A 19,582-nucleotide genomic window follows, 5' to 3' on the forward strand; every position below is an offset into this window, starting at 1 on the left:
ATATATTTAATATATTTTAATATTTTATTACCAACTCACTAATTTTGATAATATACAAACTATCAAATAGTTACTATTCATCACTCACCATTCACCAGTCACTGTAATATAATTTATAAACCTATCAGCCAGTTACTATAATACCTTATTAGTTATTAGTTATTACAAACATAAATAGACATTAAGTATACAATTTTTAACATTTAAAAATACAGGTGATTTATTTTCGGGGAAATACACTCTCCCACATAAATACCAATTTAATATGGAACTACGTTATTTTTAGAACAAATATTGAAATATCCGCATTAACATTTTGAAATTTTAATACAATAATACATTGATAACCGTATTGGCAAATGTGAAATGACATTGACTGGTTTCCTTATCTATTTTTTAAAACGGTTTTTTTTACATAGGTAAATTATTTTAACTTTTAAGCGTAAATAAAATTTTTAATTTTCCGAAAATTCGGTTTTTTTTTTAATTTTCCGAAAACTTCGGTTTTTTTCGGAAATGTATTATTTCAATATTCTCCAATTTTTCCACGTTTTCCGAGGCTCTGGGAAAAAAACCGTTTTTTTCCGAAATTTTCCCGAATTTTTCCGGAAATTTTCCGGCATTTTGATCCCTAGTAATTACTGTAAACAAATGATGAATGACGCATAACCCTATTTAGGAACAAGGGGCAGGATGGAATGAAGAACGTTATTCATTTTAACCGTTATATATTTTTGGTACTTATCTATATAATATATGTGAGGTGGTGGAGGTAGGGGGCGATAATGCTATGCGGAGATCAGGAATATAACATATTATTATTTTACTCGGGAGAAAGTATAAACGAAAATATGATTTATTTTAATATTATTGTAATTTTATTTTATAATAATATTATTTGTACGCGTCACGTCTTGTCAAACGGCCATATTGTTTTGACCCGATTATGTGCGTAGTTCGTGTATTATAATAATAATTATACTATAAACGAATGGCACATTACCCTATAGGTATATATAATAGAATTGTAGGAACAGGACGGGACGAAAAACGTTATTAATTTTAACTGTCGCAACCGATTTTTGTGCTCACCGTCAAATGCTCGCAGACCTCCCCTCCGCGAATTCGGTCGGCTCTCAGCCAGAAACGTCTTGTGTTTGTCGTGCTTAATGAGTTTAATATGCTGTGTTTACACCTATTTCTCCGTCAAGTTTACGGACGACCCTCCCACCACGTGTGTGTATACAAAACCGTACGGCTTAATATTAGATTATTTGCTTTCAGCAGCCCTCCGCCACATATTTACCTCTGCTTGTGACTGCTTGCAAACGGTAGATAATATGTGTATAGTACGCGTATTGACGTCATCGCAAGAGCGATATTACTATCGAATGAGAGACATACTTACTTAACAATATCGGTCTGAGCGACGACTTCAGCACCGTCACGTCGTTGTTCGGTGATTGCTGCTGCTGCTGTTTTCTGGAGAGCTGAAACACTCGTTAAATAACATAAATCTCAACCGCGGTATATTATACGTTCTATACGTTATACCTACGCGTCAAACCCTATTTCGAGGTTTCGTGACAAATGCCGTTTTAATGTTGTTGTTGTTGTTCGGCTCCTGTGCAAAGTCCTCTAGAAATTACATCTGCAATGATATTATAATATACCATTGTTATACCTATAATGATTCAGTGCGCTTGGATATAGATATCCATACAATTTTTTATTGTCGATTATGAACGTTAGTTTGAATGTGTATTAGGTGCTTTGTTACGACTGTAATACAATATCGTTTTATCACCGTCATCGTTCATAGATCGTAATAATTACCCGATACTTGCGTGTACAGTGTCTATATAGAGCGCACACAATGCACTCATAAACAATATCATCCCTGCCTACAAAATAAATACTCTGACCGTTGCGGCGGCGGAGCGTCATAAAAATGTCAAACGAACGGTCAAAATCGAGTGTTTAATAAAAATATAATTACGGTAGCTACTTTGTACAAGGAGGCGTTTGTTTGACGAGGGGTAAAAAATAAGGCTAGGGTCAAAAGAGAGACGGGGAAAAAAAATTAAATAAAATGTTCAATAGGCCGATGAAACTGTTTACACGTGAACTAGAATAACGTGGTTGCAGCTTTCTGAATAAGAGCGTTATCGTGTAGAATAATGGAAGTTTATAACGTTGTGATCCTAGGCATATCCATCGGGGGGGGGGGGGGGAGTAGAATTTTTCCTGGTTTCCCCTCTTTGTACCGTTCGTTGTTTTTCTCTCTACACGTTCGCAAAAAGCCGACTGGGTAATTAAATTACCACCAAAAATCCCGCAGTCAATATCTTTAATTTTGCTTGATATGCGGCCAAAGAGAAAATGGTTTCATCCGTTACCCTTCTGGCGTGATGCTTGTATATATATATATAATAATATACACGTTTTATTTTTTACCTTCAGTAACAAAAAAAAAAAAAAATGAAATGAAATGAGAAAAAGGGGAAAAAGGTGAAACGAAAAAAAGGAAAAGAAAAAAGAAACTGTATAATCCAATGGTTCAAAATACCGTGCATAATGCGTTGGCGATTCATCAGACTAATCAGCGCTTATTTAAATGCGAACGGCAATGATTTCTGCACGTCGAATAATAGATGTTATTCAACCAATTAAAATCGCTACGGGACGCGGCGAGAATCGTTTTAAATGTTTAATTACCGCTAACGAACTCGGACAATCAGGAAGACTCAGTCATAGCAACTTCGCACTGGAAACTGTAGTGTTTATTAACGATATCATTGACTGTGAACCAACATCAATATTATTTTAACGCCAATATTTAATGTCTTTGACTGACTATATTTTTTTCAAATTCAAAAAGCACTACGTTTCCGTTTCTGTTTTTTTTTTCCAAATGTGAATCCCATCCCCCTTTTTTTACTGTAAATCATTTATTGGATAATTTATCTGAAAATTTCAACCTATCAAAATTATAACAAATTGTTTTTCAATTATTGAAATGTTTATACTAAGGATAATGGTCCTTAAAAAATCATTTTACAAAAATTTAAACAGATGTAACTGGACCTAGCATTTATTATAATTGGAAATTTTTTACAAATTGTAAATGTCGATAGATGAATATGAATTATTAAACATTTTAAATCAGCATGTTCCCCATATTATTATCCAAACTCTTTAAATCTATTTGGCTTAATACATAAAATTAAATAACTCAATAAATCTCCGTTCGAATTTTGATATTGAAACGTTAAAATTATCATATATATTATGATTTTCTAAATAATTTGTAGCAGAAAAGTGAAGTTCTCATTTGAAAAATTAAATTTTTCATCATCTCAACATGTTTACTCATTAGGCAGTACAAAAAATTCTCAAGAATTTTAAAATATGGCATTTAAGTACGATTTTTAATAAGAAAAGGGCTAGGCATACTTAGTGAATAACGCTGTATATTATGTTATATAGTATAGTATACTATATTATAATATATATCTATCGGCTATCAGTCTGTAAATGTAATTTTTTCTAAATTTGGGTACAGCAAATTCAAAATATAATTCAAATTGTACACGATAGGGACAATACTATAACGTAAATTGTGTTAATATGTAATATATTATGAATTGTGATAAATATAACACGTGTGTAAATGTGTAATATAATATCTCGGGATATTATAATTAATTTAATTAAAATTGCCAGTAACATTTGAATTATATACATTATATTATACTCATATACAATTCAACATTTACAGATATAATATATGTTTTATATAGGGTATAATATGTTATTTAATTTAACAATAGTATATTAATTGAGTTAGTTACATTATATTGCATCTAGCAGAAACAATATAATACCGAGCATGAAACTATGCACAAGCGACAGTTAAAATACAATGTTTTTGGTCGATTTTTTAATTTATATAATAAAATATGATAAAATACATAAACATAATATATTTTATAGCCATAGTGGGTAATGGGACATTTTTTAATTTGGATTATTATTGATCAACTAGGTTGAAGACGGTTATTTTGATTAAATATTTATCATTCTAACCGAAAATGTAATAATCAATAATCATGTTATCAAAAAGTGAAAAGATTAATTATAATTCATGGAGTCATAAAAGCGAATAATGTCATAAACGTAAAATCGTTTCAGATTAATATAAACTATAACGTTGATACCGTCAGGAGAAATTAATTTAATACTAATACGCAGAGGAACAAAAAAAAAAAACAACATGATTAAGCATTTTTTTAAAAAAAATATAAGAATGAAAATTATTGATCCACCTAATATATTTAAGAATTTAATAAACTAGAATATTTATTGTTCTTAATATAATGATCATCAATAATAAAATGTTTAAAAAAAATATAATAACTACATATGTATTTATTTTAATACTAGCTGACTCCGTGCACTTCGTGGCTCGTTTAATGTACCAACTCTATATGACCCAAACTTTGTTTAATTCGTTATTTTATATTTGGTGGATGGCGTTCAAAACGTATCTTAACTTTTTCGTTGCCTGGAGTAAAAATTCCGATTCGCAGCAGTATATTATCAGGTAGGCAATCTACCTTCGGTAGATCTCAGACCCCGTGCTGTTTGTTCGTAAGTGTATGATGAAATCTAGAGTATCAATGTTATACCAAGTTTGCCGTTTTGTTTGTCGGACAAACATTGTGACACGGGATTTTTATAATGGTATAGGATGGCTGACTCAGCAATGCTATTGCCGCATATTTGAAACAATTATAAAATACATTTGACCATGAGTAAACATTCTTTTCGTAGGTCGTCCCTACTAATTCGAAGGTTTGGTAAAAGAATTTTCGAAATCGGTTCAGTAGTTCCAGAGATTACTTTCAACAACAGTAACTAACAACTCCTCTTTATATAATAAAGTATAGAGTATAGAAGTATAGTTACATATATATTATATATCGACAAAAATATAATACAAATCAACAACCATGCCCGATTACCAATAGCAACCAATATATTATAATACACTGTTATGCCACTGTTGTATTTTTTACATCCAGATTTCCTACTTTTCCGGTGGATTTTCCTAAAATTTTCTTTCGTAAAAACTTTCTCCTGAAAATTACGAACATCTCAAAAAAAAATTTGAGCCAAATCGGTCCGGCCGTTCTCTTGCAATTGATGAAATATTATATATTTTTGGCTCCATTTTTAAATATATAGATTAAGCTTAAAAACCTTAAAACTAATATTTTTTAATATTTTAACTGAACATTTTATAATTATTCAAAAATGTAAGAACAAAATGTGAAGTATTTTTGTTTGAATTACATACCTGTACATTTTTATTGCAAGCTCTTAAAATATTATGTTTTCGTTGTTGTTAATATTACACATTTGTTTTGACTGAATTTATAATTGTTGGTGTTATTTATTTTGATTTTTATACAAGGTTTTACAAAATATATTAATATCATTCGAAAAAAGTGTAATAATACATTTTTCAATTATTTATCACTATTGTAACATCTAGGTACTGCACATTAATCCACATTGGAGCAAAACGCGAGAAACCAAAATTTTTATTATTGTCGGTCTTTATTCTTGTGCAGATTTGGTGTATACCATTTATTTTTTTTTTTTGCAACTCTGACTTCTAGCTATCGAGACGACAGACGTAAGTATAGCCTAGGGTCATAAAAATAATAATCACAGCGGAATATTATTTCCGGTTCACATTTTGACCGGTTACCATGGTTACAACACGTTTTCTGTGTAATTCTATCCAACGTCATACTTTAACCATAACATCGCCACAGATTTCTCGTCAGAACATCGGTGGCGTCTTCGATGTCATATTATAACTGTTCATATTATATATTATACGTTTACGGTTCTACGGAAACCCTCTGATCACGGTAAGGGTACCGGACGGATTTACCGGAAAGTCCACTTCACCTCTAGATCGCAATTATTATTATTCTATCAGATAGTAATATTATTTTCCACAAAGTGCCCATGTGGTTTTCGCGGTAAAATCATAGAACTCGAGTCCTACGTAAAGCTGCATATACGGAATACACGACGACGTCGTGTGATTACAAAAGTATATGATATTATTATAATACCATATTATCTACACACGAATACATCGAATCGCACGTGTCATATTGTCGTCGACATAATATTTTCGACAAACGTAAAAGGTATCGGAGAAGAGGAACAGATATTGAACCGCGACCACGGTATGTGAGAAGACGGCGACGATAGCGAAATGTTATTTTAATCGAACGTGAGCGGTGGAGCAGAGGACGGGAGGCGCACGCGGTGGGGCGCAGATTGAGTTTTCGGCGGACGCGGATCGGTGACGGGCCGGGAAAAATCGAGACACCCTGTCAGTGAAAGCAGCAGCAGCGGAAGCAGTAACGGGAAGATTGATTGCGTGAAAATTGTTGCAAAGGGGATAGCTGCTGCGTCGTTTCTATATATTATTACGCCGCCGTTGGGTTGCGCGCATGATGCGGACACTTCGTAGGTACTACCGGCGGCGGCGGCGGGGGCAGGAGCGGCGTGAGAGTGAGAGTCCCCCTTATACACGCCGCCGTCTTAGACTAATTCGTTCGGCGTCGTGTCGTTATCGGGGATTGAGCTAACAGATTGTACGATCGTTATACGATTAAGGGCCAAAATAACACACACACACGCACAAACATAAATAATACACAGTTGCACACTCGTGTGCAGCAGGTGACTGGAACGAAATTTATCGCGAACCGATCATTTTTCCTGGGATATAATACCCACGTGTAATCTTTCCGGCGTGTGTTTTCCGAAAAATTCAAATACAACTTATCTATAATCCAGTCGCAGCCAGCAGTATTATTATGCATTTTCCCGTAGAACGTTGAACGGATTTTCTTCGAAAAAATTATCAAACGACTCGACGATACCCACGCCTTAATTCTCAATTTGTTTTAGGTACCCATTCGATAACGAAACCGCAACTATATCACTCGCGTTTTAATCGGTCTAGGACGATTTGGCATGGCCGTTTTGGCGTATACCATTTTGGCATGAGGTCGTTTTGGCGTATCTGTATAATTTGTTACGGTAAAAACGAAAAAAAAAATTAACGTTACACTTTTAATGTCGTTATTACAATATTATAGAAATGAACGACCATCAAAAATAATTTATAATTTGTAAGCTTTGCAACGTTATTTAGTAAAGATGTATACCTACTATTAACGTAATATAATACTCGTATTAAATATTAATACTTTGTTGGTACCTAGTTGGTTAGTAAAGTCCTAGGTTATTATCGATATTTTCTATAAAACGAAGTTTTGATGTAGGTATAATGTGTACTTTGCCGTAACATAATATTATATAAACTATAAACGATTGTGAAAACAATGGTTAATGTAATTGATACTGTTTACATATTTCTGCCATTCATAAAATACTTAAAATATAAGTAATTTTGAAAATAAATCAGTTAATAATAAAATAATAATTTGCATAAGTAGGTAATTACCAGTTTCATATACTTGATATACATAACAAAAAATATGATTAAAATTCAGTTAATTATATTTTATTACTTCACAGTTAACTTAACTATAATTAACGACAAAGTATGTTTATAATATAGCATAAACGCTATATGTGTAACGTGTGTTTCAATGCTGTACTTATAAAATGTATGATTTCATGGTTGTTATAATTTTCAATAATTAAGGGAGTTAGAGACTGTGAGTTTTTTAGTACGAAAACATGTCTTACATGAAAAATTCTCACGCACTGTAGAATAGTCGGATTTTGTTAGTTTTTTTTTATTTAAAAGAAGAGGGAACATTTTGCAGGTCAGATAGAAGCCCGAGTAAAAAATATAATTATAGAAGCTAAAATATGCATTTGAATAATGCACAATTATACTTGTTTTTTTTCAAACTTATTTTTCTATCATGGTAGTGCACTATTTAAAGTAAAATAAATTTCTATGATAAATGATTAAATTTATTATTAGTTTACATTACTCAGAAATATAACTTTTACTTCAGGTGTTTGGTTGATATGTGGATTCACCGAGAACAATATTTTTTTATCGGCATCCAATTTTTTTTTTGGTTCCATCAACATTTTACAAATTTAATGTACACAATTGATGGTACATCATTAACTATTATCATGGGTAAGGATTGTTTGTCTACGAATGCTCTTTATTTGAGCAATCGTTGATTACAAACGATTTTAGTAGTTAAGGTTTTATGGCGATTTAATAGGCACAGTAAATTATATTATAATAACAGTATATTATAATAATCTAAAACGCTTTTACACATATGTATATGCTCAAATAAAAGATTTATATATTATATAAAATTGTAAAATCTTAAATTGCATAATAATAATTGCATACACCAACACCTCTTCACTCTAAAATCGTCTTCTTTATACCGTTACGTTTACGTTTACGTGGGGCGTTTGTAAGATATGTTTTTTTTTTTTTATAGAAACTTAAATAATTATAATATTTTAATGAATAAAGAAAATGTTGTGATCAAATACATTCAATATTTTACGTTCAATTGTGCGGACCGGGAACGAACAATAAGTCCGTGAGTCCGTGTCACATATATAGAAATACTTAGTGTTGTACCACTACTCACCGGCTTATCCGTGTATTTTGTGTACATAAATATTATAGCAGCTCAAAGGAAGTGGACACGGTCGCCGAGCAAAACCAGTGAGTGCTATTGTGTGGTGGATGTGTAGGTGGGCACATGAAAAAAGGGTTACAAAGGTTTCATGGAAGATTATAATATGTTGCTTTCAAATAATATAATTATAATATTAAAAAAAAAACACATAAATTAATCACAGCATATGGATTATAATTAAAGAATAATTGATAATTTACGGGGAATAAGTCCAAAGATGCACACTGCGATTACGGTCCTTTTTGGACCAACAATAAATAAAACGATAAAATGTATAAACCAAGATTATAGATAAATGCAATAGCCTTTTGGCTCTATAGTAATAAAGGTATATTATATAAATTAATAACAAATAATTGGCTATTTTAACTTTTGATATAATAATGTAGCGTAAATAATTAGACAGCTATATATTTTGTGCTGCTGTAACCATTATAAGTACTAAAATAGTAAAATCGATGGCTACCTGAGCCTATGATGTAATAATTATAAAAAAAATAAACAGTTCTCAAAAATGCATATAATTGTTTTGCGGAGCAAATACTGGTCTGTATCTATTGCTAAACAGTAAAAAAAAAACTCACATATCAATACATCATTCAAAAACGCAATAGGTAATTTAATTATTTATAAAATACGATGGCGATTGCAGGATACATCTTATAGAAATACATTAAACAACACTGCTGTGTCTTGTGCACACGGAATTACCTATAATATATTATTAGGGGCGATTAGCGAACGCCATCAAATAATAATTTAAAAAAAAGGTACATGGTGGTGATTAGCGTATGTCTTATAATTACCAATAATTTAATACATTAATTAAAAATCACCCAAATGAGCACAGAAAAAAAAACGAGTCACGCAGTTGAATGAACAATTATAAAATAATATTAATCGCAACAACAATTAAATAATACACAAAATAATTCACGGAAAAAATACAGGTCATGACGTGTATACTATATTTTTATAATATGATGAATGTGTGGTGCCGGTCGGCACTAATCGTAGTGCTGTGTTTAACTGGTTGAGGTAATGCGAAAGATGGAAAAAATATATATTTTTTTTTTTTATTGTTCTTAATTAACATCGACGACAAAGGCCATTAGTTACAATTGTTTACAAATACATTTTTTTTTTCATGCTTAAACTTAAATTTTACTGTACAGATTTGTTTTTCTTAAGAATTTAAGGATTTGTATGGTGGTATCTGCGTCAGGTCCGAGTGCTGCATCTAGTGTGTTGGGTATGTGGAGGTTTCTATGTTCATCTGCGTATTGTAGGCATTCAGTGATTACATGGTTGACTGAGAGTTCGGTTCCACAAGTAACGGACTGTGGTTTTTCTCCTTTGTTCATGAGGTATTCGTGTTCAAGACGGGTGTGGCTGACGCGGAGTCTGTTTATAATTACCTTATCCCTTCTACTCGGAGGGAAGTTTAGCCAGTCGAAAATTGTGTTTTTTATTCTTCTTAGCAAAGTCTTCTGTTTATGCCAGTGCATTTTTGATTTGAATTTTATACGATCCTTGATTTGGTTTTTTACATCTGCGAATGTTGTTATATTTTTGGGTGTCTGTAGATGTTGCTGCTTTTTTGGAATATTTGTCTGCTTTTTCATTCCCTTCTATATTACTATGCCCAGGGATCCAGATGAGGGCTATGTTTGTTCCTTGGATTTTTGAAAGGCTTATTTTTTGTTACATGCTCCTTGCTATGTCTGTTGTGTTCGTAGTATTTTTTAGGCTTTGGAGTGTGCTCAGGGAGTCAGAAAGTATTAAATTGTTTTAATTGTTTTAATTGTTTGAGTTCCCGTATTCAATTATGAGTTCCACTGTCTTCAGGATTGCTGTGGCTTCTGCCGTGTAGGTGGAGCAACATTCAGGGAGTTTAAAAATGGAGGTAAAGTTTTCGTTAACGATTGCTATTCCCACCCCTTCTTCAGATTTGGAGGCATCTGTGAAATAAAGGTTGTCGTTTTTGTGTTTTTGTAGAATTTCGTTTAGGTGGTTTTTATATATTATTGGAAGTGTGGTTTCTTTCTTGAATTTTGTCAACTCTAGATTGATGTCGAAGCTAGTGTTCCACGGGGGAAAAGTGTAAGGCTGCACTTTGATTATTGAGCTTAGGTCTACTTCATATTCTTTGGCGTAACTTGAGAAATTTTTTATATGTTTGTTTGCAGGGTTGTCTGGGTTTCTGGCAATGTTTGCTGCGTACACTAGGGATTTTTCGATTCTTCTTAGATCGGGAGGGGGTTCAAATGCCAAATTTCGGATGCTTTCGATGGGACTTGAACGAAAAGCTCCCAAGGCGAGTCTTATACTTGAGTTTATGGAAGTGTCTACTATCTTTAGGTGGTTTGGTTTGGCTGATTGGTAGATTGATGCCACATACTCGATTTTTGCTCTAATGAGCTGTCTGTGAATTTTAATGAGAGTAGTTTCATCATCTCCCCATGTGGTATGGCTTATCATTTTCATGATGTTGAGACTTCTTGATAATAGTGTTTTCAGGTGCTTGAGGTGTTGTATCCAGTTTATTTTTTTGTCGAAATATACTCCAAGAATTGTTATCGTGTTTTTATTTGGGATGGCAGTGTTGTTCATCTGGATGTCAATGTGGTTTAGGCCTCTCTTATTGCTGAAGACCATACACTGTGATTTTTCGCTAGAGATTTTAAATCCTGTTTGGGTATCCCACTTTGAAATTTTGTTTGTCGTATCTTGTAGTAGTTTCTGCACAGTTTTGAGATTTTGGCTTCTACACCAGAAGTTAAAATCGTCTTTGAAGAGGTTGGCAATTACGGGGCTTTTTATGGAAGTGATTATGTCGTTGATAGCTAGTTAAAAGAGAGTAACCGATAGTGAGGACCCTTGGGGGATTCCATTTATTTGAGTGTAGATTGGGTGTTTGCCAGCGTGACCGAGAAATGTCTTGAATTAAGAAAGCATTTGATGTAATTTAGCATGTTACCGTCTGATATTACTTTTGATAGGATTTGCACCATTCTGTGTCTCCATACCGAGTCATACGTTTAGATGTCTATGCTTACTAGACCGAAGTATTGTTTTGAGGTAAAAGTTTTGTTTATTTCTGATTTAATGATTGTTAGATTATCAATAGTGGATCTATATTTGCGAAAACCGCTTTGCTTGTCCAATATTTTTCCTGGAACCATATCAAACGGGAGTTAACTATTTTTTCGAGAATTTTGGCCATTGTGTTTAGAAGCGTGATGGGTCTGTATCCTTCTAGTAAGTGTTTGTCTTTGCCTGGCTTATGGATAGGTATTATATTACACTTTTTCCATCCTGCGAGGATACATCCATTTTTCCACATGTAGTTATAGATGTTGAGGAGATGCTGTTTTGTTCTTGCGTTAGTGTTTTGTATGAAACTATACAGGATTGTGTCAGGGCCGGGACTTTTACTGTTACATCTTATGAGAATTTGTTCTATCTCTTCCATTGTAATTTGGAGGTTAAGGTTTATCTGGTCGTGATCTTTTGGATCTACAGTTGAATGTGGCTGAATGTTTTCATTTGAGATTTTGACTTCGTTTATAAATTTTTCTTTATACATTCTGTTACTGAAGTTTTTGTGGAAGAGGTTGGCAAATGCTTCTGCTACCTCGGATTGATCAGTTATAGTGTAGTGGTTGTTTCTTATGCTGATAACGTTGTCTCGATTTAATCCTTTTAATGCTTTAATTTTTTTCCAGACTACTGATGGGTTGGTATTAGCATTGATGGTTGATGTAAAAAGGTTCCATGATTCTTTTTTGCTGTTTTTAATTAAGAACTTAGCTTTTGCTCTGAGTCTTTTGAGTTCAATGAAATTGTCAAAGGTTTTGTTTTTCTTAAAATTGCTTAGTGCCTGGTTTTTATTTTGTACTGCTTCTTTTATTTTGTCGTTCCACCATGGTACGCTTGGTTTCTTTGATTGATTTGTTGTACCTATTATTATTTTTTGCCGTGTCTGTTATTAGGTCCGTAAAAATTTGGGTGGTTTCTTCAATGTTGATGATGTTGTAGTCGAATATTTTTCTTGTTTCTTCTTCTAGAAGATCGGAGTAGAGATTCCAATTTGCTTTTTTTAGGTTCCATCTTTGTTTGTTTGTGTGTATACTGTTTATTTGTCTTGGTTCTATTTTGATCATGATTGGAATGTGGTCACTACTATATATTTCTGGAAGTACTTCCCATTCGAGCCTTTGTGCGATTGAAAGTGTGCTTAAAGATAGGTCTATGCTTGAAAAATTGCCGTTTCCGAGGTTTATATGTGTTGGAGATGTGTCATTTAGTAGTACTAAGTTTTCGTTGTAGATAAGTTTTTCTATAGTCTTTCCTCTTGAATTTGTGTAGCTTGATCCCCAGATTGTGTTGTGTGAATTGAAGTCTCCCACTATTATGTAGGGTTTTGGGTGTTGGTGTGTGATATATTCAACTTCTGTTAAATGAAGATCTGTTTGATTTGTAATGCAATTGTTTCGAGGTCACTGTTTATGTTAATTTCTTTGGTTGGAATGTATGATTTGACATATATTGTGACTCCTCCACTGACTCTATCTGCTGTTTTTTTGTTTTTGCTAAAGCCCTTGTAGCTTTTGAGGGGGGCTGTGGAGTTGTCTTTAAAATTTGTTTCTTGGAGACAAATAATTTGTGGATCGTGGTTCTGAATGATGATTTTGAGTTCTTCTTGTTTTTTGAAGACACCGTTTAGGTCCCATTGGATAATATTTTTTTTTTTTTGGGTAGATCATATGTTGGGTAAGTCTTGTGCCGTTGTTAGGGTGGGCTATTTTGAAGGAGGAGTTGAGGGAATTGTTTAGGAAGTTTTGGGGGAGGGCATGATGTGAAAGAGTAAATTTGATAGTTTGGTGAGTTTGGTTTTTATGTTGCGATCAGTGAGTTTGGGCCGAATAGTTTCTAGGAACTCATGCAGATTCGCTACACTTATTCCTGAATCTTCGCAAAGGGAGACAAGATTTATATTTTTATTTGCTGACGATTCTATGATGTGTTTGAATTGGTAATAGTTTATTGGTGCGTCTTCGGTGAATACATTTAGAGTGGGTTGAAGTTGTTCATCTAGTTTGTATTTATTTTGCTCGGGGGATTCAGTAATTATGTCTGAATCGGATTGATGCGCAATTTTTTATGCTTTTTGTCGTTGTTTGTGTTTATTTCCGTTTTTTTATTTTCCCCGTGTGTATCTGTTTCCATGCTTTCAGATAGGGTAGATTTAGGTGACGTACAAGAGGCTGTTTTTTTGTTCTGATTTATCATAGGTGTTCTATCCGTATTATCGTGTTGGAGGGAGCTGTCTTCCGTAATTTCGTCCTGGGGGGAGGAGTTTTTCATGTTTTCGTTCTGGAGAAGGGTGTCTTCTTTATTTTCGTCCTGAGAGCCATCTGTTTTGTAATTGCCGGAGTGACTATTGGGTCAGGCGATAAGTTGTGTGTGCTACTTAGCGTTGGATGTTCGGTCGTGGTTGGTACTGGTGCGTTCGGATCAGGTGTGAGGTTAGCCTTGGGTATGTGTTCTGATATATTGGCTGTTACGTTGTTAGTTTGGCTTTCATATGTTTGGTAGCTGCTAAATTTATTTTGAATTTGGTTTTTACAAGAAGAAGACATGTGCCTTGGTTTTGTGCAATTGAAGAATATCACCGTGTCATCCGTAAGGAAAATAATGAAAATGGTGTCCTCGTGGTTAATTACGATTGAGCTGGATACTTTTTCTGAATCCTCAGGATTTATGTAAATTTGTCTACGAAAACTGGTTATGTGAGTAAATTGTTAGGATACAAAGCCGGCTTTTAATGGTGAAATGTTTGAAGTTAGTCTGATTCCTTCCCCTATTAGGGCATTAATGATGGTGCCGTCCGGTATGGAGGGATATACGTTTGATAGTATTATTCTTTTTGAAGGATTTATCAGTTTTCTAATCGGGATGGCCTTATTTTCGATTATAATATGTGGGTGGTTTTTTACTAACGTGTTTGCAATACTATCGCTGCATAAAAATATGCAAAATCTATTATTTGAAATTCAGGATGCTGCGATTATATTAGACGGTTCTACAATTTTGCTGATAGCTGTTATGTACTCGACCTGACGTACTCCATCGATCGAATTTAAAACAATCGCTTGGCTCATTTTTGGGTACATTGATTTTGCTGTGGTTTCAGTGAAACGTTTGCTTTGGTTGGTAGTGGGGTGATTGTTAGATACTATAATTGGTTGTTCGTTTGAATTATTAATTGATGACGTAGAATTTGATATATTGGTGTGGGGTGTTGTTGAAATTTTTTGGGGTTCATTTTTTTCATGGTTGATCACGGTAGAGCGGGATCCGGAGGTATTAAGTCTAGATACTGGGAATTTGGACATGTAGGTTTTTGTTAGTGAGTTTGGCGATTTTATGGATTTGCCGTCCATATCGGCGTTTTTAAATAATTATGCGTAAGGTTTATTGTTGTAATTACTATGAAAGGTCATTATAATTACCTGAACTGTTGGCTAGCAGGTAAGCAGCGCTATCGGTAAGCTAAAAACAAACACGCGATGCAAACTACACAGAATGTACGTCTGGTTCGGCCGGCTGTCAAACACGTACTGGAAAATATATAATTTAATTATTATTCACAGAGAAGATGCAGCATAAACAATAATATTATACATTACATATTTACATGTTTGAATTGTGTAATAAAATTTAGTATAACCTATTTTTATAGGAATTATTCATTTTATCGGATTTTTAATAATTTTTTGTATACTCTAAATACGGTTTTTTTTTTAACTATTTAAAATAAAAAATATTAATGGCGCATATTATAAAAAACATTCTATAATATCACAGCATTTTAAAGTATTTCGAGTTGTGCCATTTTGGTAAATGTAATACGATAATCAACTGTTTGTAATTGGAACTTTTGTTTTTCATTATTTTTAAACTCATTATTGACTAGAAATGTATCCTAAAATACAAAAAAATAAATTATATCATAATAAACTACACTTTTTAATTTATTTAATAATGAAATGTAAATAACATTTCCGTCAATACGGCTTTATATTATATGTTAATAATTCTAATTTGTATTGCTAATATGCAAACATTTTGTTATACGTCAATATAACTACAAATTAAAAATGTTTTGCTAAATAAAGCTTCGTTAAAATACCTTGTTATATTTGCATTTTATTTTAACAGTGATATTTTAATAAATTCACAACAAATTTATATAATAATTTTGAAAAAAAACACGGTTTTTGTAGTAAGAGAATAAAATATACATATTACCATATAATTATATTACAATTTTACACAGTTGATGGATGTACTATTTCAATCGTCATAAGTATAAGAACAAAATTCGCACTTTAAAAGATCGCTCTGAAGACTACAATAAGTGGTTTAGTTGTTATTTGATGGGTAGCACGTTTTGCATTCAAGTTTTTCGGAGACCAATCGTCGAGAAACTGAACCCGAAGGCTTATTGCAGCTGACATGTGCTGCAGCAGGTGGATTCGTACAACTCTATAATATATAATATAAAAATAAAATAAAATATAAACCAATCCAATACACTTTGTCATGCGTTGAAAAACAAAATATAGACATTGTCATAATGTCGTAATAAATCGGACGGGCAGACATTTAAAAGGGGAGTCTCATTCGACCACAGTTCAATAGCATTGTAGGAAATAATGGCAAGGACCGTCTTAAAGTATTAGCTACATATGCTCCGGGACTGGGTCTTACAAATCGTTTAAATAAAATGCGTACATCTGAATCCATTCAATTTTAAATGAATCTTTTTTTTCAGTTTTTTACTTGTCTTCAAAATGTAGTTTTGAGCATGTAAGCATATTAGTTGTACATAATAAACTGGTTACATATAAGTCTCTCTTATTTCTGTAACTAAAGTTCCTTTAAAAAAAATAGAGCCAAAGCAAAATTTGGTGCTAATTTATTCAGTAGTTTACAAGTTTATTAGCCCCATTTAAAAGTATATTAAATTTTATAAATATATTGTTTTATAGATAAATGATGGATTTTTTTATACTGAACATAATATTATTATATTTATTATAATATGTAATTTTATTATATTTTGTCATATTACCTAAAAGAAAATTCTGTTATTTTATTTGCCTAGAAAATGATGAGAACATTTTTTTGAAACGTCTTCAAACTCAATATAAAATATGAATTTATTGTATACAATATATTATAATATATTTAGTTTATAAGAGTTATTTCAAGATATAAATATTATGAATTTTGTTTATCTTCTTTTTTTTTATACCACCATTTTGTAAAGTACATTTGTGTGCCTCAATATTTGCGAGTGCATAGATTAACTTCTTGTAATGAAATGTGTACTAAAATTTTTAAGAATATAAAGAATATATTTTATTATTATAATACGACGAGGAAAAATAATGATAGGTATCAATCAATATGTTGAAATAAGAAACCATGGCATTTACTATTTACGTAACAATATAATATTATAATAATATTGTCCTCGTACACAGGAATGTACTTATATTGCCTATACATTCCGCCGTGTCAAAAATCATAAAAAAATCAATTCAGGATAAAGGACAAACTCACTGGGAGTTGGGTATTCATCTTGCTACTTTGACACCAGTACCCAAAAGTATCGTGTTGCAGTTATTTTAAATCAATATTATACATTCATAACCATAGACATTGATTTAATGTTGTTATTAGGTAATATTGTCCGAGTTGTTCGTTTGCAAAAACAAGAAAACTCAAAATATTTTTTATAAATTTATATTTTACAAGTTTGTGCTATGTACCGTTGAAAATAAAAATATTACTTTTTGTTTACATACAACACATATTATATAAGTAGGTTTGTATGCATTTTTAAGAAATCATTGTGGTAAATCATCAAGGCGACTTCACACTGCACCGCAATTTCCAGGAAAAAATCATTTTTTTATTTATGTTAATTTTTAGTTTGATTAAAACGTGATTCAAGTGTTTGGTAGATGTAACTAAATGGCGAGTGGTAACTAGTGTAACATGTTATGCCATGGGTAGAATTGGATTCTACTTTCTGGTATATGCGAAATATACTATGGTAACTCGACTGCAGCGTGTAATACCGTTTACTATATAACAACTAGATTTAGCAAATCACACTGCTGAATTATTTTTCTGAAAATCACAGTTTACCGCGGAGCAGTGTGAAGTCGTCTCGAGATATAGCTAGTGGGCAATAAGTTTTATGCAAAATATTGAAAACTACACCAGACATGACTTTTGTGCGTACAGTCCCACCCCTCGTAAAATTTGTCCGACCCCTCTATCTTTGTAATTTTTTTTTTTTATCCTCTAACTATAGGACCATCGCAAAATACGCGGGACGCACTTACGTCGATCAGCCTGAACCGTTTTGACTGCAGCAATACGCTTATCACGTCCGTCAGGTTCCGCGCGTTCCTCGGGCTGGCCAAAAACGCTCGCGTCCCGTACCGACGGGCTACTTTTTTGATTACCGTTGTAAATCGGGTCCGATCGCCAATCGTGTTCGGCAAGATATTCAGTATAAAACATCGCAGCTTCCAGTAGCTCAATCTCGGAACGTGGCACGAAGTCATCGCTGTTACGCGGTAATGGCATATTTATTTATTATTGTTTTAGCTCGTATCACGAATGTTGAATAGAAATAATATAATAATATGAATAAAAAAATGTTGTATACATTACCGTGTGCCATAGAACTGTGTGACGATCTAAACGTTAAAACATCTTTTGAGTCGTCATGATGACGCGTTTCCTGCGTAACGCCTCGTCCATCGTTGTTATTAAGACAATAAAAAACATATTATATTAATTTTTTTTTTGATACTGGTTTTTAGCACGAAAACGATGGCCATTAGCTATTATAAGGATTAAACTGTAACCGGTTTAGTTGGATTGGAATGGTTGGAACGATTGGAACGATTGGTTGGGAACATATGGAAAGAATGCTTTTTGATACTATGAACCCGAGTGGTCACCCATCCGAGTTATTATAGTTATTGTTTTAGTTATACGAGTATATCGAATTACACACTCCAGGGCTGTATTTAAGTACTGAGAAGCAATATGAAAGATGGTTTTGGAAAATAACCATATCACTGTCTCATTTTACTTTAAGAAACGATTACATAATATTATGTGGTTGTTATGTTATAGCTGTGCACAGTGCACATAACTATATTATTATACAGATATAATGGAGTGGTCAACTAGACATTTAATTTAATTTAATTTAATTTTTAATTTTTAATTAATTTGTGTTACATGTTTTAATAAACAAAACAAATTTTATGGAAATATTATTATACGATTTTAATCATTGTTGGTGAAATAACTTAACAATATTATAACACTGATAATAATTGAAACCACACAAATTGAAATATAATATGATATTAAAGTTAGCTCAAAACAATATACTGATATAATATTGTTATCGGACACTTGAAGGGATATCGGTTGACTTTACTAATCGACACGCTGCATAAAATATGATATATACAGTGAGAGGCATACCATATGTCAAACTTCCGGGCCAGCCTATCTAATAATAATAATGTATTAGGCATTGTATATTGTATACTGAAGGATTAGAGTATAATATTATTATTTATTTGTAATTATTGACCGATAAATTAAATTACACACTGTGTGCTGAAATAATGACATTATAAGATTACGATATTTAAATATTGTCAATAAACATATTATTATTACAATACTATCAATTTATCTTAAGCTATTAACTAAGTACC

At 32.5% G+C, this 19,582-nt stretch overlaps 1 protein-coding gene across 2 annotated transcripts; it reads right to left on the reverse strand.

Moving 5' to 3' along the window:
* Positions 1–16,034: 16,034 nt before the first annotated feature.
* Positions 16,035–18,990, reverse strand: LOC115033629. 2 transcript variants are annotated; one of them, XM_029486487.1, is made up of 3 exons: positions 18,513–18,990; positions 18,179–18,405; positions 16,035–16,304 (listed from the first exon to the last, which is right to left on the reverse strand). In XM_029486487.1, exons 1-3 carry the CDS (start codon positions 18,520–18,522, stop codon positions 16,182–16,184), a joined length of 360 nt encoding a protein of 119 aa, XP_029342347.1. In that variant the 5' UTR covers positions 18,523–18,990; the 3' UTR covers positions 16,035–16,181. The 2 variants fall into 2 exon arrangements, with proteins under 2 accessions (XP_029342347.1, XP_029342348.1); XM_029486488.1 differs by having other exon boundaries at positions 18,179–18,990.
* Between the last annotated feature and the right edge of the window lie 592 nt (positions 18,991–19,582).

This window comes from Acyrthosiphon pisum, chromosome A1, assembly GCF_005508785.2.
Source record: "Acyrthosiphon pisum isolate AL4f chromosome A1, pea_aphid_22Mar2018_4r6ur, whole genome shotgun sequence".
Lineage (NCBI taxonomy): Eukaryota > Metazoa > Arthropoda > Insecta > Hemiptera > Aphididae > Acyrthosiphon > Acyrthosiphon pisum.

Excerpts from the sequence above, each read along its gene's own strand:
- LOC115033629 (XM_029486487.1), bottom strand. Across the intron at positions 16,305-18,178 it reads AACGGTTCAGGCTGATCGAC|AGTTGTACGAATCCACCTGC; the intron begins GTAAGTGCGTCC and ends TATATATTATAG.